This window comes from Juglans regia, chromosome 2 (assembly GCF_001411555.2).
Source record: "Juglans regia cultivar Chandler chromosome 2, Walnut 2.0, whole genome shotgun sequence".
Classification (NCBI taxonomy): Eukaryota; Viridiplantae; Streptophyta; class Magnoliopsida; order Fagales; family Juglandaceae; genus Juglans; species Juglans regia.
The window spans coordinates 33577697-33599541 of NC_049902.1; the positions used below are offsets into that span (position 1 = coordinate 33577697).

The 21845-nt window shown below is 38.5% G+C and overlaps 3 protein-coding genes across 4 annotated transcripts; 2 read left to right on the plus strand and 1 right to left on the minus strand.

The window, feature by feature from the left end:
* Window positions 1-1379: 1379 nt before the first annotated feature.
* LOC109012305 (AAA-ATPase At3g50940-like) lies at window positions 1380-3868 on the plus strand. The gene is made up of 2 exons (XM_018993870.2): window positions 1380-2684; window positions 2996-3868. Exons 1-2 carry the CDS (start codon window positions 1704-1706, stop codon window positions 3554-3556), a joined length of 1542 nt encoding a protein of 513 aa, XP_018849415.1. The 5' UTR covers window positions 1380-1703; the 3' UTR covers window positions 3557-3868.
* A 2555-nt stretch (window positions 3869-6423) lies between these two features.
* LOC109012315 (ubiquitin-conjugating enzyme E2 36) lies at window positions 6424-13774 on the plus strand. Of its 2 annotated transcripts, XM_018993882.2 has the most exons (9): window positions 6424-6579; window positions 6874-6901; window positions 7169-7255; window positions 8468-8526; window positions 11690-11770; window positions 12669-12710; window positions 12806-12879; window positions 13269-13366; window positions 13481-13761. In XM_018993882.2, the coding sequence occupies exons 1-9, from the start codon at window positions 6544-6546 to the stop codon at window positions 13516-13518; spliced, it is 543 nt and encodes a 180-aa protein (XP_018849427.1). In that variant the 5' UTR covers window positions 6424-6543; the 3' UTR covers window positions 13519-13761. The 2 variants fall into 2 exon arrangements, with proteins under 2 accessions (XP_018849427.1, XP_018849436.1); XM_018993891.2 differs by lacking the exon at window positions 11690-11770 and having other exon boundaries at window positions 6425-6579; window positions 13481-13774.
* Window positions 13775-16149: 2375 nt separating this feature from the next.
* On the minus strand, window positions 16150-20550 carry LOC109012328 (TPR repeat-containing thioredoxin TTL1-like). The gene is made up of 7 exons (XM_018993904.2): window positions 19172-20550; window positions 18316-18511; window positions 18029-18213; window positions 17604-17937; window positions 17310-17514; window positions 17100-17206; window positions 16150-16964 (listed from the first exon to the last, which is right to left on the minus strand). The coding sequence occupies exons 1-7, from the start codon at window positions 20107-20109 to the stop codon at window positions 16812-16814; spliced, it is 2118 nt and encodes a 705-aa protein (XP_018849449.1). The 5' UTR covers window positions 20110-20550; the 3' UTR covers window positions 16150-16811.
* Between the last annotated feature and the right edge of the window lie 1295 nt (window positions 20551-21845).

Genomic DNA, 21845 nt, shown 5'->3' on the forward strand with positions numbered 1-21845 from the left:
TACAATCATAGTTAAAATTATCAATTATCTTAAAAACTTAAATTAATAAAAAAATAGATTTAATCATTTCTATTAACAGGTATGACAACGCTATCACGTGTAGGATGTGTGAGTCCAAATACACACGAGTACACTGAGGTTAGACTCATCATGCATATAATAAGGAAGCGAAATCGAATCCAAAAACTGGATTAATTAATATTCATTCAACCAGTCAGATGCATGATGAAGACATCACCTACTCTTACCAATTTTTTTTTTTTTGTTTTTTCATATTCTCTCTTGGTTTCCTAATTTCATTGTCATCGATGATTCCATTTACTTTCGGTATAAACAAACAATACCCCACGATGATACACACAGAAACAGGCCAAGAGCTAAATGCCCTGCCCCACAAAGAAGTGAACGTGCATGATTAAGGTGACAACTTATGAGAATGAATATGACATTCTTTTTTTCTAGATGCCTATAAGTATCACTTTGATTATTTAATTTTGACCTACTTTGTGCACAAAAAGAAAAAAACAAAATGTTGTATGAAAATGCTCTTTAGGGACATGTTTAGATGCTTAAAGTATTTTAAAATTTTGTGAACGGTAGTAAAATTGTTTGAGCAAAGATGTTGGTTTTGAAAAATTATAGATAAAAAGTTAAATAAAAATATTTTAAATAATATTAGTATAGTATTGAAATTTGTGAAAGTGAATAAACAAAGCTAAAAGGTTATTTAAATATAATTTTTATTCTGAAGTTTGTAAAAGTTGTATTAATTTCTGTGTTTGAGTAATGATTAGTGAGAAAGTTTAAAATTTAAAATAGAAAAATATTTTGAGTAATACTACATATAATCGTGAAGTGTGTAAGCGTCATATAATCGTTTTGAAAAAGAATAAGGTCTACAATTAAAAAATTAATTTTTTTATATAAATCTCGTATTTATTTATTTTTTTTAAAGTGATTACGTGACGTTTGCATATTCACGACTGAAATTATTATTTTTTAAATATTTTATATTTAAAAGTGATGTTTGAAAATGAAATTATAAAAAATTTTGAGAGTTTTTATTATTGCCCAAATCATTAATTAGCTTGAATGAGTTGAAGAAAACTTTGCAAAACCAAAAGTGGGCCATGCACCAGAAGCCAATTTTGAAAGTTGAATTGTTCTTCTTTATTTCTTCATTGGGTCTCTCATCTCTTTCTTGGTAACTTGCTTGCCAAGGTTCTTCCCCAATGACTTAAATATGTAGGCACATGGACGTGGAAACACGTCGTTGAAGTCATAAATTTGTGTGAATGTCACATGACCGTGTTCTGCGGGGTCCAACACGAACCTCCAAAGTCCAAAAAGTGCATGCTTGCTCGCTTGTAGGCGAAGCATTCATCAAATCTCATACTTGCAACCAATTCGCTGACGTTGGAACCTATTTTCAAATATCATATTGAAAAGTTCCATAATATAATCGATAAAGTACAGCCAGCACTTCTTCAATCTATATCTACGAATCTTTGCGAGGATCTGTGCCCATCAATTACTTGTTTGAGGCTTGAGGGCACAGATACAGAGAGGGTCAAAAGAGGTTGGCCTGCCTCCTCCTATTCGATCTCTCACATAAACAAGTACCAAAGCAAAAGGGTGATTTCATCCAACTCCTCTGTCTTTGTTATTTGATCTAAAAAACCTGTGTTATCAAACCTTCGAAGATGTTGTCAAGGAAAGGATTGTCTGATCCAAAAGCACTTGTGACTGCAGCTGCCTCTTTTGCTGCCACGGCCATGCTTTTTCGAAGCGTTACCAATGATTTCATTCCTATTGAACTCCGAAGTTTTTTCTCCTCTAGGATCGATAAATTTGCTCGCAAATTCTCTTCAAAGTTGACCATTGTCATAGATGAACTTCAAGGGCATTCAAGAAACAAGGTGTTTGAGGCTGTTGATGTCTATTTGGGCACTAAAGTGACCCCATCTGTTCGAAGAATTAAAGTGAGCAAAGGGGAGGAGGACACGAAACTAGTAGTCGCTGTGGATAGAGATGAAGAGATTCTTGATGTTTATGAAGATGTGCAAGTAAGCTGGATATTGGTTTGTACAGAGATTGAACCATCTGGTGGTGGAAGTGCTTTTCATTATTCTGCGCTTTCACGATTGGAAAGGAAATCCTACGAGCTAACCTTCCATCAGAAACATAGAGAGAAGGTGTTGAATTCATATTTGCCATACATTTTGGAGAGAGCAAAGGCCATTAGCGAAGAAAGCAAGGCCATAAAGCTTCACACAGTTGTTTATGGGGAATGGGACTCGAACACCATTAATCTTGATCACCCAATGACCTTCAAGACCCTTGCCATGGATTCCGACCTTAAGATGGCATTGATGGATGACTTGAACAGCTTTGTGGAGGGGAAGGAATTCCATAGAAGAACTGGGAAAGCTTGGAAACGAGGGTACTTGTTGTATGGTCCTCCTGGCACTGGGAAGTCGAGCTTGATAGCAGCCATGGCTAATCACCTCACTTATGACATCTACGACTTGGATCTAACCTCTGTTGACTCCAACTGCAATTTAAGGTCATTGTTGCTTGGCATGTCGAACCGATGCCTACTCGTGGTCGAGGACATTGATTGCTCTATCAAGCTGCAGAACCGAGAAACAGAGAGTGAATCAGGGATTAGTAACAAAAATCAGGTCAGTGTGATATTATGTTACTGTGCACAAACATTGCAGACCCAAGTCCCTCTCCAATTTTTCTTAAAGATGTAGCAAAACCCAACTCTATTTTTTTTTCCTCTGTTTTTAAGTATAATGGGATAGATTATCATGAAAAGTGGATACTGGTTAGAAGTTTTCGGTGTACTTGTTTCGTGTATGTTTGTGATGTGAACGCATTTCTAGAGCCTAGGAAAAAACCAGTTGGATGTAGAAATGGTGTAATGATCCTTATTGCCTCAACCAAGTATTACTAACTATTCTAATCTTTGTTACTATCATGTAAACAGGTGACACTTTCAGGCCTCCTCAACTTCGTAGATGGTCTTTGGTCATGCTGTGGTGATGGACGAATCATCGTTTTCACGACCAATCACAAAGATAAGCTAGACCCAGCTTTGTTGAGGCCAGGTCGCATGGACATGCATGTTCACATGTCATATTGCAACGTTTCTGGATTCAAGCAATTGGCCTTCAACTATCACAGAATTTCCGAACATCAACTCTTTGGAGAAATTGAAGGGCTTATAGGGGAAGTTAAAGTCACACCTGCAGAAGTTGCAGGTGAGCTAATGAAGAGCAAAGATGCTGAAGTTTCCCTCCAAGGCCTTGTCAAGTTCCTTGAGGACAAGAAAGTTCAGCCTCGTGATAAGGCTGAAACTAATAATGATGTCAAAGGAGACCATCCAGAAGGGACAGACAAGCAAGATGGTGAAGGGGAAAAGGTAAAACAAGCAAAGGATGATAAGTCTGAAAATAACAAGGATGTCAAAGAAGACCATCAGGAAGGGACAGAGAAGCAAGATGGTGAAGAGGAAAAAGTAGATAAGGATGACAACGAACAAATATAAGAAAAAATTAGAAGACTTAAAACGGCCTGCGAAAGTGCTCCCTCAACCTTTTTTCTTCCCCCACTCAGGAGTGAAGATCGATACGGTAGAGAGACGGGAAGAATTACTCATTATATAGCATTTGCAAGGGAGATTACTCTTTTAAATGGTGAAAAATGATGTTCATTTGATCGACAACAGCATTGTAATTTTGTAATGCTTTCCTTTATCAACGAATATGGGTATTGATTTTGTGCAGAAACAGCTAAGATTTATTACATTTTTTTATGCATACAAAACATCAATCAGTGTGATGAGTATTTACTTGGTTGGAAAAAGCTATTTTGCCTCCCAAATTGTACCGCTCAAATATAATAATTATTTATTTATTTATTAACTTAGTAACTAAAAAAGTGATTTTAAATGTATTGGTATATTTTTTATTTTTTAAAAATATTTAAATATATAAAAAAATGTGAATAGAAAAATAAAAATAAAAAAAAAAGTTACAGTAGCAGTAACAATGAGCGGTGCTACTCGGGCGGCAGCACCGCTCTTACTTGGTTTACAAGATACAAGCATAAAGATCTCATTTTTGGTTCATAACATTATATTCTAAACAACCCTTTTAGGAATACAAAACGTTTCGTTTCTAAAAGCCATTTTGGGAACATTTTGGTTTCGACCCAATACCTTACTGCTTAATAACTAGCCAAGATTTCTATTGGTTTATTCAAAATTGGAAAGGAATTAATAGTTTGCTTGTTGCCCGTGTTAATTCTTTCTCAATGTGTCCATTCCAAAAATTCCAATAGCCCAAGGTCTCCGATTTCTGGAAATCAAACCAGAGAGTTCGACTCGGCCACCCAACTCTGTCCCTTTCTCTTCGTACCCGTCTTTTCCCCAGACAGATGAAGTATACGGTCTCATTGCACGCTGCTCCAATCCATGTTCGGGACCGAGTTGTGACGAGGCTTTCCTTCTGTAAACCCTTCTATGATCGAAGGGGAATCGTATCCCAGATCTGCCCCAGCATTTCAATCTCTACCAACAAAACCCACATGCCTTGTGTTCATCTAAAGTCGCCTCGAGAAACCCGCCAAAGTTGCAGTTGTCATTGAATAGCTCTTGTCCCACAAAATACTGCTCGACCCCAAAGCCCTTTTGTCCACTGCAACTTCTCTTGCTGTTTCGGGAAAGAATCTCCGAGGCCTTGCCAATGACTTGCTGCCCATGGAACTTCGAAGCATAATCTCTTCTGGTTTGCGTAGCCTTGCTGGCAACGCGCTTCAGAACTCAGCCTTGTGATAGAAGAGTTTCATGGGCGCGCTCGAAACCAAGTGTTTTATGCCGCCAATACGTACTTGGGTACTAAGACAGAATATGATGAAAGTGTATTGTATCGTATTGGCTTGAACAGATTGTACATGGCAGTGGAATATATACATGCAAATGAATTAAATGTAATCCCATGAATTGTGGGATATGAGACCGTTGTACAACAGCAAAGGAAATGAAGTAATGAGCTACTTGATCTACGGTGGTTGACTTTCTTTATTGCAGATTGCTTGGCCATGTTTTCTTTGGAGTGATCGGCTTGAGCAGTGGATATGCTAACAGGCACCAAGATGGCAAGATATCCCCCTCGGTTGAAAGACTCAAAGTGGGCAAAGCCGAACCGGACAAGAAACTACCTGTCACCATTGATAACGATGAGGAAATTGTTGACGTTTATGAAGACTAGAAATTCAGGTGGACTTCGGTGTGCAAAGAGGCCGACTCCTCTGCCAGAAATCCCAATGATCTTAATGCGTCTCTACGATCGGAAGTAAGATGGTTCGAGTTAAGTTTTCATTTCACAAAAAGCATAGAGAAAAGGTCTTGATGAGTGATGAAATGCCATTAAAGAAGAAAGCAAGGTGCTACAACTCCATGCTTTTTACTACTGCTATTGGGATTCTGATACACTCAATCTTGATCACCCAATGACTTTCAAGACCTATGCTATGGACCTGGAGCTGAAGCAAGCATTGATGAATGATTTGGACTTTTTTTTGACGAGGAAGGAGCTCTACAGAAGGATTGGGAAGGCATGGAAGCGCGGCTACTTGTTGTATGGCCCTCCTGGTACTGAAAAATCAAGCTTGATTGCAGCAGCCATGGCTAATTAATCACCTCAACTATGACATACACGACTTGGATCAATGTTGCTTGGGTATGTCCAACAGATCCATACTTGTCATTGAGGATGTCGATTGCACTATTAAGCTGCAAAACGGAGCAGATGGAGATGATCCAACTTTGAGGGGAAGAAAATCCTATGATCTCAGTTACGAGTGAGGGCCCTGTGGGCCAAAATCCACACCTAGCGAGAAGGGTGGCCAGCGTTAGAATAACGCAAACATTCCTACCCTGGCTCTGAATTTGGACCTATTCTTTTCATATCAAGGGTGCCAACTTGTCAAAGAATGTTCTCCATTACTATGCAAATTTCTTCCACCTTAGGGGACGTATTCTCTAATTATTATTATTATTATTATGATTTTTATTTTTATTTCAGTAATTATAATTTCTACTCATAGGCTACTACATATTTTTCATTTTCTGTAGTAAACCATCCAAAGTTTAAATTGATATTAATGTTAAAAAATATTATGAGATTTATTTTATGCGTCTATCTATCTTATATTTTAAACTTTAGTGTTTAAATAATCTCTAAAAGAAAATATTGATGCAAAAAAAAAAGAAAATTAAAAATAATAAAAATACGAAAATAATTGAGCTAATCACTGTTGGACCAACTAATAAAATTATAAAACAAAAAGTAAAGGGAAAGGTAAAAGAAAAAATAATAAAAGAGGTATATATGAGTGTGCATTACGCTATAAAGCCCCCCCTCTCCAGAAATTCGTCATATCGGGCATTCTCTTCGGTGTTCTCTCTTTTAACTCTCTCTCTCTCTCTCTCTAAACCCTTTGGCATTTGCGTGCACTGTAATCGGCCCTGAAATGGCCAACAGTAATCTACCGCGAAGAATCATCAAGGTTCGTTTCTCGATCTCCTCCTCGATCCCTCTCTCAATTTTCCTGATCCCCCCCCCCCCCCCCCATCTGCTTGGTTCCCGAGAAAACTACTGAAAGTAGTCTTTCTGTCTTTTCTTTTTTGGTTGATAAGACGAACCACTCTTTTAGACCAAGCTGTTATCTATGATTTAACGCCTCGGGTCTTTTTTTTCTTGATCTTCTTCAGCAACCAAACGGAGCTTTAGGGTTTCTGTGTTTGTTTTTTGCATCTGATTCGTGATTGTTCTTGCTCACTTTCTTTTCTTGATCCAACAGGAAACTCAGCGTCTCCTAAGTGAACCTGGCAAGTCTTTTCTCTTCGTTTTTGTAAATTCATTCGGTTTTGTTTATCAATCTCCCATTAAATTGCATCCTTTTTGTTAATTTTTGCTTTTGAAAAAATGAAAAATGAAATTAATCTAAATTCTGTATTGATGTAATGTATAACATTCGCAGATGTATAGATGTATACACGGCTATGATATTGGCCTTTCTCTGTTTTCGATTATAATATGAGGGTGAGGGTTATAAGGGGTTTATTGGCTTTCTGATTTGTGATCTATGGTTTCAGCGCCGGGAATTAGTGCTTCACCATCGGAGGACAACATGCGATATTTTAATGTAATGATCCTTGGCCCAACACAGTCTCCATATGAAGGTAACTAGCTGGAAAGTATGCAAGTTGGACGCCATATTTATCTTATCTGTTGGCATTTCTTGAAGATTTTTAGTTCTTGAGATTGAAGGCTGAAAGTATGCTAAAGAGCTCATTGTTTTTAGGTCGTTTTAAGATCTTGAATATTTGCTTTTGCATGAAAATCTTTTTGGACATTTATAGGAAAGGCTCAGGTGACCATTTTCTTTTTCAGGTGGCATTCCCACTTTCGATATGAGATGTGGTTTTAGAAAACAATTCCGTGGGCCCTAATTTTTGTTGTCTTCATTTTGGGACTTCTACCTCTATATTGGGTGTAAAAGATTGTTGGTGGGAGGCATGGATAATGGGGGAGTGTTAAGTGTGCGCAAGGATATATATATATATATATAGATGAGACATTTACGGAAAAGTACTCTTTGTTTTAGATGGAAGAGTATTAGATTTTCCTATTTCAGTCATCTGAAATTTCAGCCAGTCTTGGTCAATTATATGAATCTGGCATTCTTTTTTTTTTTTTAATGAAACGACTACCATATCAACCAAAAGTGGTATTAATCTTTCAACATTTATTTATGTCCTCTACTGTATTTTATCAAGGACTCTCTCTCCCCATGTGCACATAAATGCTCTTCCAGGTAGTTAGAAGTGATGATGGTTGCTTTAGATTGATTGAGACTTCTGGTTGGCATTTGATAGAAATGAGTAATAGTGCGGCTTAGAAATTATGGATTAAAGGATGACAGTTATGTTCTTTTTTAGTTTTCTACTAGTATGCTTGGTAAATTTGCATGATTGGATCTGTTGATTATCATGCTGTGGGAATAGATCAATGACCATATTTCTGCTAATTAGGAATCATTTATGCTCCCAGCATCATTTCTTTTGATCGCTATGTTCCCATCATCAATTATATAAAATTTCTGTTATTGTAAAACTATTTAGCACTTGAGAATGTTCCATCTTTCATTGAGCAGTGACTTATTCTCTGGTTAACTTGAAATTAATATAATTCGTAGTAGCTTGGAACTTGTTTATAGTTTGACTTTGGCAGTGCAAGAAAAGCCAATTATTACATTTCTCATTGCTAGTTTTCATTAATGATTCATGTGAGAGTTTACTTTTGAGTTAAATAATCCCCCTCCCCTCTCTCGATAAGACAACTTACAATTTTATTTGACATGATGTGTTTTCATTTTTGAACTATATGTTTAGGAGGGGTCTTCAAGTTGGAATTGTTTTTGCCTGAAGAATATCCAATGGCTGCTCCCAAGGTACTTTGATTTGCAGTCATTTCCATTTGCACCGTGGCTTTCTACATTTATGAGATGGTCATATTTTCATTGAATGTGTGGCTGTTTCCTTTGATTCAAATAGAAAACACATTCATTCAGTGGTTGCAATTACAAAAAGCTAGAACCTTCTGTGGATTGTAAGGAAATAACATTATTGAGTATATGAGTACAATAAGATCTTGCATGGTAGTATGTTGTATAGTAGACTTGAAGAACAAAAATGAATGTTAGAAATCTAAAGGAAGGAGGGTCATGAGGATTAGAGATTTAATTGTGCATGGGACTTTCTAGGTCTTTTGGGGTATAAATATATTCCCTAGAGGTAATTGTTGGCTGGGGTTTATATAAGTTCATGATGACTCTTAAGACTTTCCAAAAGGATAGCTTTTTAGATTCTGCATTCCAAACTTTGCTTAAAAAGACACGGTAAGAGAAGGGGTTGAGGGGCACAGATTTAAAGGTCCATATTTGTGTACGAGCTTGGGTTTGACTTATCATTTGCTCAAGCATGTTTCTTAGTGCGATGCCAGGCGGATAGGTGCCCCCCAGTCATGCATTTGAATAGCTCCGTGGTGGAAGGAAAGGGTAAGACACTTGTAGGAGACAAAGGTTCTTGGGTGAAATTGGGAGAAGTGGAGGGTAAGCACCATGTGGTGCAGGGTGGAATGGCTGCCTCAGTCGAGTGTTTGAGTATGGCAGAAGTGAAGGGGGTCTTGTGGGCTGTTAAAACTCAACTAATGGGAGTTATGGAGTATGTGAGAGATCTTATGATTAATGTGGATAAGGGGTTGGACCTGGTCATGTGTTTGGGTGGTGGGTTGAAAACGGACGAGGGGGGGCGGGGGGTTAGATTTGAAGGCCTGCAAAAGGTACTTTGACTCTGTCACAAATAGGGTCATTGGACACCGGCATAACTGTTCACGCCGATTTGCCGTCTAACTGCCCTCAGTCACCAAATGCAATTGGGGTTGGTACCTTTTTCCAAGGTTCACTTTCAGTTGAAGATGGGGGTCCTTCCAAGGTTTCAAGTACTTTGGAAGAAGCAGACGAGATTCTTTCAGAAGATGAAAATGGGGTAACAAAAGGTAGTGTTCCGCTTACCTGTTCTATGCCTCTTGAGGGAGTAGTAGGGTTTGACAAAGTGGCATAGAAAGGGTTGTCGAGGGGTGGAGCACCTACAAGCAATGTTCTCGTCGATGAAACGACGACACCTATGCCGGAGGTGAATCTAATGGTGGCAGCAACAATATAGCTATTGGGGAGGTTCGAGATTTGAATGTAGGATACTGCGGGGAGGAAGTTACAGGTTTATTGTTGGTGCCTTGTGAGGAGGAACGTCTAGGGTTGGGAGAGCAATTGGGAATTGTGTTTGGGGATAATGTTCCCCTGGTTTCTCTTCCTCCGACAAATAACATATTGGATTCATCATCAGATTGGGTTTTGCATAAGGTTAACCAGATTCAGCATATTGTGGGGCTTTCATACGGAGGATGTGAAGACCAATTTAAAGCACTACTCACTGCGATAGAAGCGGGCCACTCGCTTGAAACCAAATTCAAGTTTTAAGAAAAGCAGGGAGTTCAAACGTCTTTCTTGGGCAATCAACTACGACGCTAAGGGAGGTAGCTCAAGTCGAGGGAAGACAAAAGGGAGGACATTATGAAGACGTCCTCGTAGAGGGAGTTTCGGGTGGAGTATTACTCTTATGGGGGGGTTGGGGTTGGGGAGATGTGTTCTATTCCAATTCGGGCTTGATATATTTTGGATAGATTTCTAATTTTCATGGGCCTTTTGGGTCATCTGGGGCTAGCTAGTATGGGCTAGGTGTTTTTTTGTATACGTCCAGTGTACTTGGTTACTCCTATTGATATATACAATATTTTTACTTATAAAAAAAAACCAATTCGGGCTTGATGTATTTTGGATAGATTTCTAATTTTCATGGGCCTTTTGGGTCATCTGGCGCTAGCTAGTATGGGCTAGGTATTTTCTTGTATACGTCCAGTGTACTTGTTTACACTCCTATTGATATATACAAACACGTTTCTAAGTTCAATAATTTTGTAGAGAACCAAGTTATCCTTAAGCATAGTTCATATTCATTGACTTTTTTGTTATGTTTGATAAGAGACTTGAAGGTGTTCAATGTGACTAAGGGTAGGTTTGGGGCCAAAAACAAAACATAAAATTCTCATCTCATCTCATCTCATCATTACACATTTTTCAAATCCTCATACAAAATATAATAAACAATTCAACTTTTTCAAATCCCAATACACCTTTTTCAAATCCCAAAACAATAATAATATTAAAACTTAATATTTTAAATTTCAAAACAAAACACAAAATTCTCATCTCACCCCCCAAACCTACCCTAAATTGCTGAGTTGGGTTGTCTTGAACTTAAGTAATGATACACTTACAATTCTTTTACAGCTCATTTTATAATCAACCAATGCAATCATTCCGCTTCATTAAAAATGAATTTCAATTTTACAAAACTATCCTCCATTCTATATAGAGTTGTAAAATAATTGTAAAAGAGTTGTAAGCTGATTATTTTCCTTTGAACCTAACCCTAATCCAGCCCAATTATGTACATGCCCATTTTGATACACTGCTTGCTCTCTTATAATTAAGCTGAACCTGGTTTTATCTGATTCAATGTTGCAAGGATAAACTGCTTCTGTTTCTCACCTTGAGCTTCTTATTAAAATGATTATATATCACATGCTTTGTTGTTATTGAGATGGTTTTTTTTTTTGGTTTCTTTCTGTCTTTATCCAATTTCTTAAAATGCGCTATACAACACGTAAATGATAAGTGGAGAATATATGATTCAGATAGTTGATGCTTATTTATTTATGCATTTGATTGGCACCGGCTGTTCGGGAACAAAGTCACAACTAATCTCGAGGGTTCATAGACCATTAGCAAGAAGTTCCTGCAAGTGCACCTCAAGTAGTTTAAGGGAAAACTTGTCCGATGGCCACTAGAAATTGTTTGTATCCAAGGGTTTGAACCTTATTTATTTTTCTATTTGCCAAGTAGATAGTTGATGCTTATGAATTAGAACATCATTTAAATCTAGACTATGTGGTTGTTTGGGAACTTAGTAAAATTCCATTTTTTTATTTGTCAGAATGAGGGGTGCAACACGAGGATTTCCCAGGAGGTCACCCAGCCCACTACTACTCTCACACAAGCACGGGGTCCACTGCTAGTATGATCACACCTAGTAAAACTTGTCCGATGGCCCTTAGAAATTGTTTGTATCCAAGGGTTCGAACCTTATTTATTTTTCTATTTGCTAAGTAGATAGTTGATGCTTATGAATTAGAACATCCTTTAAATCTGGACTATGTGGTTGTTTGGGGACTGAGATTAGTAAAATTCCATTTTTTTATCTGTAAGAATGAGGGGTGCAACACGAGGACTTCCTAGGAGATCACCCAGCCTAGTACTACTCTCACACAAGCACGGGGTCCACTGCTAGTATGATCACACCTAGTAAAATTCCATTTATTGACAAGCTTTTATGGGTTTTTTAGGGGCCATCAGACTGGGAGAACTTCCCCTTGAATTACCCAAGGTGCTCTTGCGGAAAACTCTTTGCTGAGGGCCTATGCACCCCCTGGATTAGTCGGGACTTTGTTCTCAGACACTCGGTACCAATAAAGAAAATTCATGGGAAGGGATTTATTTAACTCTTAAGACTGGATGGTCTTGGGAATTGACTCCATGGTTTTTTAGCATGTCTGGCTGAACATCTTTTAGGTCTTTTAAAAAGTATAACCATCTTGGTGCTGGTGGTTGTGCGCAGCTGCTTTGGGATTAAATCATGGGTAGCTTTGTTTGTTGCGAAGTATAAACGTGGTAATGACAGTTATCTGAATTTGTTGATATTACCCAGTGCTTGGATTGGGAATCTATATCCATGATACAGAGTTGGTTGATTTTTGTGGTGGGATGAGGTGCTTTACGATTTCATTTCATGTAAAGCAGAGTTGGTTGGCAATAGTCACTCTTTTTAGACTTGTTGGCAATAGGCAATATTACCCATGCTTTTTCCACTTCTATGAATTTGCTACTTCAGTGTTTAACCACATTTCTTGTAACAGGTCAGATTTCTCACTAAAATATATCATCCTAACATTGACAAGGTAGGATATACTTTGTATTATGTTTTTACTTATTTTAGGTATAAGAATTTACTATTATATCTTATGCCTCTTATGGAACAAGTTTCTTAATGCAGCTTGGAAGGATATGCCTTGATATTCTGAAAGACAAATGGAGCCCTGCTCTCCAAATACGAACTGTACTTTTGAGGTATATTTGTCTATGATCTTATTTCAGTATTCTATGCACATCTTCCTGAATCTTTTCTCTCCTGAAAAATTTCCCATGGGAAATATTCCTGGGCAACGTAATTATTTTTGTGATATCAGAAAGAGTTTTTTATTTACACATGCTATTTCTATCCATTAGAATGAAAAAAAAAAGAATAAGTCAGTCATTTCAGCTGTTCATCTTACAGCTCTCGTCAGTCTAGTTTTAAACGACTGTAAAAGATGAGAAAATTGAAAATATCTTTGGAGAAAGGGAGAAGAACATTTGAATTTGGGTAATCCCTTTCTTCCATGGAGCGATAGAGTTTGTTTTTCTGGTGAAAAAATTGAAATCAATAATATTGAAATTAGCAATGTTTTCCTCGTTAGCATTCAAGCACTTTTGAGTGCTCCAAACCCCGATGATCCACTTTCTGAGAACATCGCTAAGCATTGGAAAACAAATGAGGCTGAAGCTGTTGAAACAGGTAACGTTGCTATCTTCAACTTATTGGTTCTTTGGAATTAGTTTTTTCTTTTTAAGAAAAAGAAAGAAGTGAAAATTACCATCCTCAGTTTCACTATTTTCTGTTACCCTGCAGCGAAGGAGTGGACTCGTTTATATGCAAGTGGTGCCTGATGACACGGCTGAAAGCTTTGCTTCCCCTCTAGTAACATTTAATGAAATGTTGTATGGAATTGACTGTCAATTTTAAATGGAAATTTGGAAGAAATGATCTTTGAAAAATCGGAGTTTAATATTTCTCCAAAGCTTCCAGTTGCCTCCTCCCATGGAAGTCTTTGTGGAACTTGTATGATATATTCAGCCATTAATTTGGCGAAGGATCTATATATATATATATAGTAGTTGCTTCGGCCTCAACTATTTTGCCCTTTGAAAACTAGCTGCTCTGTCTATCAACAAGTACGGTATCCTTTGAGGGACAGATGCTCAGTCTATCAACAAGGCATTTTAGACTTGCTGTGACTTTATTGAGGCCATTGATGTCTTATCTCTCCCTTCTGAAAAAGAAAAAATAAAAAAATTGAACTTTAGATTTGAAAGAATGGATTGCTATTGATTTTCTTTCTTGCATAGCTATGACTGCGAGAGGCATGACTAGTGATTCTGACTGGCTCTCTTAATTTATGAACTTTATTGCTATCGATAATAGCAACATTTTGACACGCCCAATTGAGAGCACATCTCAGCAAATGCATGTAATCAGAAAAGGTGTATTTACTGGTTGTTTGTACTCTTTGAGTGGCAAAGAATAGGCTAACCTTACATGAGATTTTGGCATGACTTGATTCTGTTATCGTGTACCCAGAAACCAAACTATAGAAGTGGCAAAAGGGTTTATTGATGATCTCGTCGTAATTGTCCAAAACAAAAAATAAAACTCCAAAAAGAGGAACATCAGGAAACAAACATACACTCAGTTTCATGCATGAATGGATTCTCAATCAAACCTTTTTCAAGTCCAATTTTTCCTTTAACCCCACCACTGTCTCCATCATTATTAATTAGAAGGCTTTGAGCATTTGGAGCTAACAGCTCTAAATGCTCTGAGCTCAATCCCAACTAGATTTTATATGAGTCAACAAGGTTCTTCAGTGTTATAAGTGGGTAAGAGTGCAATCATGATCACGCTTTAGATTTATAAATAAAAGAGTTGTAAGCTTTGATCTCACATCAACCCTAATGAGTGTTCTAAAAAAAAACCTTAGTAACCAAACTGGGTCCAAAGGCTACCAAGAGGACCCAGAAGTAAGCAAAACGACAGGGCTTTTCCTCTGGTGTCTTCTCCTCCAATACAATTCTGATCCACAAGGACTCTTATCAGTTATCAGACCTTATCAACCCTACACAAACAAAAACAATTCCTTTTTTTTTTTGGAAAAAAATAAATATAATTACGTACAACGTACCAACTGTAGCATTCCATACAGTATCTTACTTCACCTTTCATCATTTCGCTTTGGATCTCCTTCTTTTCTAATTTTTCTGCCCTCTAGTACATTCTCCTTTTATTTAAATTTTATTTTTACCAGGTCAAGGTGTGCCCCACGTGAACAATCAGTGGATGTTATAACTATTGGACGTTCCGACACGCACATTCATACGTGTGACGCAACATATGACGTGTGTCATGTAGCCACTCATCACAATTCCTCTTCTAACGACTTCCCCTTGAAACTCAAAGCCAAAGGGGGCAATGGTTTCTCATTCTTTATGATCATATCCCACAATTTGATACAAACTCATGAAATTCTTTAATGGTGTGTCATTTCACATAATTATATTGTTCAAAGTGAAATGACATTGTTATCCTGTAATTGATTTGGTGACACATCCATCTAGGCATGTCATCTACAATCTTCCTTTTGGAGTTGGATCAGATTAATTATGGAGACATGTCGAGTTTGTTGGGAAAATATAATGAAAGCTATAGATGCAGTTTTAAGGTTGGTAACTGACAAACTGTGATAGTTTAGGCTCTAAAAAACAGCTACTTTATCCCTAAAAACATCTGTCATGTAGCCAATCAAGGTGGGGGGAGGCCTCTATATCCCAACCCATTTTGGGTCCCTCAACTCAAAGTCCTATTCCATCAGCTTATTAATGGCCGGTCACCGTCTTCCCCTACCAAATAGGCCATCATAGTCCCATAATACATTAGCACCCACCAATTGCACTTTTTCTCAACTTTGTTAATTAGGCGTGTGAGTTTAGTAATTGTTTTTTGGGATATGCCTCCCAACTTAAATGCCCACAAATGATGTGAACATCAACCACCTCACAACACTCTCTCTCTCTCTCTCTCTCTCTCTCCACATCATATCCTCTAATCTATTGTTCATAGGAAGACAATAGCACTCAGTTCCACTTCCAATGTGTGTAGTATCAGAAGACTTTTAAATAAACAAATAACCATTGGTTGGCAAAAGGTCATACAAGCAAGAAAAAACAGTTGGCAGTGGTGCCTTAAAAACTCCCACCCTCTCAGTCTCTTTAGAAGGGCTGTCCACACAGAAAATAGCAATCAATTGTGTCAACTACCCAGTCCGCCCTTAATAAGAGAAAACCAACCGTCCATTAAAAACACGTGTACTTTCTGGTTGGCACCACCTGCAAGACCAAGTCAGTGTTTTCTCACTGCCTCTTTGAATTTCCAGAATGCACCTAATGAAAGCTATGGAGATCTTTTGGCCTTGATTGATGGAATTCAGCTTGAATTGAAATGAACTAAAGAGAATGGAAATGCAGTGGTTGTAGGGGAAAAATGGGAAGAACTTTTATTGATGAAATAATGTAACAACAGAGAATAAACAACAATAATAACAACATATTCATCCTTCTTTCACTAACCCTAGTAAGTATCAACCAGACATCCAAATCTCCCTCGAGGCTTCCATTTTTTTTTTTTTTTTTTTTGTATATATCACCACATATATACACGTAGTACACATATCCTCTTCTACCAGCCAGCCACTTCTCTCTCTCTCTCTCAAGTGTAGCTAAGGACCAAATTTAATTAAATTGTACATACTTCTCAACGTTCTCTTAGTGGAAGTGAGGATACAAGAACAGGGCTGGCCTACATTAAAATGAAAGGAAAGAAGTTCCAAAAAAGGAAAAGAAAGAAATTACTGGGAGGAAGGATATGGAACCAGGGACCAATGGGGGAATGAATGAATAAATAAAAATGTAAAAGGAACTAAGCTACCTCTCCGGGTTCCACTGGCATTGGCTGCTACTGACATTATTTTGTGGTTCCGATTATATCACAGGTATCTGGTAAACCTTACACGGATGATGGGAGGACAGATTGGAAGGGCAATGGAAGAATTTCCATGAAACTGTGGGTTTAGACAGCTAGAAGAAAATGCAAAATGGGCACAGAAGCATTACAGCACAGAGATCGAGTTCTAAAAGCTGTAATGCCTCACAGAATGTTCCAACACATCACGAGTTGGGCACACAATCTCCTTAACTCGCTTACCACTTTTGTAAATCTTGAAAGTCGGTACAATCCTCACATTCTCGGTGTTTGCAATTGTTGGGCTCTCTTTAACATCCACCTATGATCAAACAGCACAGAAAAATACACGAGCATGAGCATTTACTGATTTTCCATTTGCCTCTCCTAGTAGAATTCATGTGGAACATGGAGTTCATAGAATGCCATTACCGAGTATATAGGCTGAGTTATTTACCTTCAGGAAATTAATGGAAGGGTAGCGGCTACATAATGTGTCCACAAAAGGAGATATTTGCCTGCTTTGCAAATCAGAGGCAGCTTTGAAGTGGACAACGGACACACCTGCCATTTCAAAAACCTTATTATCAAGAACATCACAAAGTATTTCGGGCAGGAATGAGTAGAAGATGTTTCCATTCTTTATACATGTAGATAAGAAGGTTACCTGGGAAAGATATTGCAGCTCTTAGCTGCTCAAGACTTGATACTTCTTCCACTTCACCTCCAAACTTCATATTATGGACTTCTTCCCCACGAGATTTCTTCAATGCAACTTGAGCATGGAAGAGTGATTCTGCAACTTCTTTGTCATCAGGAAGTTCCCTCCTCAAGATCTCATAATCCTTCACAGCATCAGCCCACATCTCCAACTGCAATCCACAATAACTAATGGCATAAACCATACAAATTCTAAAAATACCAAAGAAAGTTAATTGAACAGTAAAGTTGAGTCAATTACCTTGCTGTTCGAGGCAGCCCTTCGAAGAAGTGCTTTTGTGTAATTGGGTTGCATACTCAAGGCTCGGTTGCAGTCTTCAACGGATCTTTCCCACAGCCCAAGCTTAAAAAAACAAGCTGCCCTATTGCAGTAAAGAACAGAGTTGGAAGGTTCAAGCTTGAGACCTTCTTCATATGCCAAGCAAGCTTCGGTGAACCTCTCAGATTTGAAGAGATCATTGCCACGTGCACGAGCTCTTGCCACCAACTTAACATTAGTAAGCAACACTGCAACTTCAACATTCCGGGGATCTATCTGCACAGCTTTTTCAGCAGCTGTAACTGCATTCTCAAACCTGCAAATTGCAATACATCGATCATCCATTCCCACTCTCCCACAAAACCCTTTGCCCTCCTATATCTGAAGAAGCATAAGTTTCTACTCACCTTCCCAATGCCATCTCAATCTGAGCTTGGACAAAGTAAAGATAAGCTTCAGAAAGCATCCCAAAGAACCTACTCAGTGAACAGGAGGTGGTACATGATTCTAGTTTGGGAGCGTTTACTATGCTTGATTCTGCACCATCAATTTGGTGGAGCTTCAAAAGGGCTTCCGCTCTACACATAAAGAGCTGTAAATTCAATTTGAACCGGTTCAGGCATTTATTAATGCGGGCTGCACCAATTTCTTAAACCATGCTAAAGAAAAAAAAAAAATAGAACTGAGCATTTACCTGAGGAGAAAAATCAGCTCCAGCAGCGATGGTAGCATCAACTTCCCTCAGAGCACTTTTCCAATCATTAATTCTCCGGGAATCAGTGCATTTGATTAAATGCTTCTCTACAGCCTGCAACTTCTGCAGCTCATCTGGATCTGGCTGCACTCCTGGAATACAGAGGTGCCTCCTGGCATTCTCAACCTGCCCTAACCTGTGATAAATTTAGGTTAAATGGGTATGGCCTAAACCTATAACGTAGTTTGCACGATGCCAAAGAACAAATATCAAATATAAATAGTCATTCAACTCACCTATAATCGACCACCCACCAAAATATGGGAATCAAACAAAACTAAATAAACCAGCAGAACTCTAAAAAACATATGGCATTGCATTGGCTACAGGAGAGAGATAGGTCACAGATACACACACACACACTGCACACACACACACTTCATAAGGAGGATCCATTGTCCTAAAACACAAACACAAATAGAGTCTGACATTTTACATTGCTTTACAAATTACTATAACCAATCCAAAGAGCTTGAACCTAATTTTTCCAAACGCTAGGCAAACTAAAATTATGCGATTGAAGATGCCAAATCAAAAATTATAATAAAAAAAAAAATCAATGAAAAGCACACAATAACCTGATTGAAACATAATAATTCCAAGTAACTTGACTCCTAACAAAATCAGAACCAACACACTGAAACCAAAACGTTCAGGGACAGAAGCACAACCAACGTAATGGACATCCTAGCACTAGCAAAGAACCCAGATCTAACAAACAAAAAGAAACCCCTACAGTGCCCACCAAACCAATGAATCAAATACGCCAAAGAATTCCGCTTGAACCAACACTCACCTTAGAAAAAGAGATGCCAGCCGCTGGTGAGCCCTCCCATAATTAGGATCCAACCTCAACGCCACTTCGCATTCCCTCAACGCCTCCCCAAGCTTCCCTAAAGCCGTCAACGCCGCTGCCCGGTTACTCCGATATGCCGCATTGCCTGGAGAAAGCGCAATTGCCCGATCGTACAAGCTCAATGCCTCTCCAAAATGTCCCCTCTTGTACTGTTCATTCCCAGCCCTCTTCACCTCCTCTGGATCCACAGCTACCATCGATCTCCGCGCGTAGTCTCCGCCACCGCTAGACCGCAGATTAGTGACGTTTGCATTTGCGGACTCCTTGGGGGCTACACCGCCCCGCATTATGCTCCCATGGCCGTAATTGCCCGAACCGGTACCTAAAACGTCGTTTCTAGAGCTCCGATTCGGAGTCACGCTTGTCTTAAGGATTTTCCCAGACGGGCAGATGTTGCCGGTGGGAAGGACATTCGGTGGCGGTGAATTCACGGAGCTTTGTGTATGTGTATGGCCCTGACCCGAGAATATTATCGGGAGGCTCGCACCAGAATCGGATCTAGAATGACCCGTTTTGAAATGCCGGGCGCTTACGCTGGATCGGAAGCTGTCACCAGCTATGGGACTGCTCTCGCTGGAGCATGAGAGCTCACCGGAATGGTTGTTTGGACCAGAATTAGAGATTTTTCCGACGGGATTGTACCCATTTCGACCGGATACCGATCCGGAAGAGCTGGAGCTACTGCTCGTGGTTGTGGTGGTGGCGGTGAGTCCACTGCTTGAGGGTCCGGAGTGCCGTGTCCGGAGAGGCGAAACGGGGGAGCCCAGATCGAGCTCTCGGAAATCGGGCTTGTTCGCCTCGCAACTGAGCGAGTCCCGGAACCGCTCGTTGAGCGTGTCCAGCCCTAGCTCCGAGATGGGCTTCCCGGAACGCGACATTTTCCCACTAACCAAACAAAATGAAAAGCTTATATTTTTCAGATTTTTACTCTCGTTGAACACAAAATGAAGTTTTTCCCAATTTCTCCAGTTTCCTAGGAATGTGTAAGATGAATAAAAACACAAAACAGAGGAAGACACCGAATTGGAAGGAAAAACTTGGAAGAAGACATGAAAAAGAGAGAGAGAAGAAAGAAATAGGGAGATGGGGATCTCGTGATATAAAAGGAGGAAGCAAAGAATGAATGCGAGGGTTAGGAATTGAGAGAGAGTCTGTAATCTGAATTCTGGAGAAAGAATAGAATAGAGGGAGAAGAGTGAGAGCTGAGCTTTATTATTATTAATTTTTTTTTTTCTCTCTTTTCACTCCTCTTTCTTTCCTCTTGGCCTGCTGCTGCCTGCCTGCCTGCAGTGCTGCTTCACGAGACAGCTTCGCTTCTCTCTCTCTCTCTCTCTCTCTCAACACTCCTATTTTACTCTCTTCATTTCTTTATATTATTTTCTTTTCTTTTCTTTTCATATACTCTATTCTCACTCTGCAGTCAATACTTCCTGATTTCTTCTCTACTCTTCTTCATTGCTCTCTTCTTTTTTTTTTCAATTTCTTTCATTATATTAGATGGTAAAATAAAATAAATACACATGCAATATTAAATATTTTAAAATATTTACGTGCTCTAATTTGATATTAAAAAATTTTCGACATCATTATTATAATAAATTTTACAATAAATACATACATTAAATACACATATATTTGTATATACATACTTTTATATATATTTTTTTCAGAACAAATAAATATTAAATCTATTATTATATTGACTCCCTCTTATTCTTTTTATTGTGTTAGTCTGTTTTGATTTAAAAATGAATTGAGATAATTTTAAATGAATTAAATAAAATTTTATTTAAATATTATTTTTTTAATATTATTATTATTTTAATATTTTAAAAATATAATTATTTATTTTATTTTATTTAAAATTTTAAAAAAATTATAATAATACGATAAAATAAAATAAGATGAGTTTTATTTATAATAATATCTTTATAGGAAGAAAGGATTTACTATAATTAGAAGTGATGCATGCAGGCCGATCCCAGCCCCACACTCATCCATATCAACCAAATGAATCTGCAGAGCGCCCCATTTTGCTGTGTTTCATTAATACGACTCTACTGCCACTGACACCGTATCATAACCCCACTCAGTTTTGGTCCTCTTTAGGTGGGACCCACCCCAAGGTGCTCATACAGTGTGAGTGGATGGATTTACACCCTAGTATTTCTTCCGGTTTTTATTGGTCCTAGATTCCTGTACTTTCCAGATTTATTTTTATTTTTATTTTTTTATTTTGTACTGTCTTAAACTCTTACGTAAGCCAGAGAAGACAACACTAGATTTAAGGACATCCGTGGAATTACGCGAGTACCCTCAACGTGTCGTCTGAATTATGAGAATGGTTTCGAATGATAACAGCTCTTAAATTACACGCTTGGATAAGCAAGAGCAGGAGCGAGGGGTGGTTTGGGAAATTAGGTGGCGGTCTTGGACAGAAGTAGCTGGCCATGTGTAGGAGAGAGTGGCGCGCCAGCTGGCCCATTCAGCAGGGACCTTGAGAGGCCAAACAGTGGCGTCCAGCTAAGCAGATGACGGCGTGAGTATGATTCCCGGAATATTCCTCTGATTGTATGCCTGTTTCGACGTTGGAGTGGAGCAACGGGCGTTAACA

What these genes read in the sequence shown, in the direction of transcription:
- LOC109012305 (XM_018993870.2), top strand. Translation starts at nt 1,704, where the DNA reads ATGTTGTCAAGGAAAGGATTGTCTGATCCAAAAGCACTTGTGACTGCA. An exon ending in GGATTAGTAACAAAAATCAG is followed by an intron (nt 2,685 to 2,995) that starts GTCAGTGTGATA and finishes TCATGTAAACAG; the next exon opens with GTGACACTTTCAGGCCTCCT.
- LOC109012315 (XM_018993882.2), top strand. Translation starts at nt 6,544, where the DNA reads ATGGCCAACAGTAATCTACCGCGAAGAATCATCAAG. An exon ending in ATCATCCTAACATTGACAAG is followed by an intron (nt 12,711 to 12,805) that starts GTAGGATATACT and finishes TTCTTAATGCAG; the next exon opens with CTTGGAAGGATATGCCTTGA. An exon ending in GGCTGAAGCTGTTGAAACAG is followed by an intron (nt 13,367 to 13,480) that starts GTAACGTTGCTA and finishes GTTACCCTGCAG; the next exon opens with CGAAGGAGTGGACTCGTTTA.
- LOC109012328 (XM_018993904.2), bottom strand. Translation starts at nt 20,109, where the DNA reads ATGTCGCGTTCCGGGAAGCCCATCTCGGAGCTAGGGCTGGACACGCTC. An exon ending in GAGCTGATTTTTCTCCTCAG is followed by an intron (nt 18,214 to 18,315) that starts GTAAATGCTCAG and finishes TTGAATTTACAG; the next exon opens with CTCTTTATGTGTAGAGCGGA. An exon ending in CTTCCATTAATTTCCTGAAG is followed by an intron (nt 16,965 to 17,099) that starts GTAAATAACTCA and finishes GTTTGATCATAG; the next exon opens with GTGGATGTTAAAGAGAGCCC.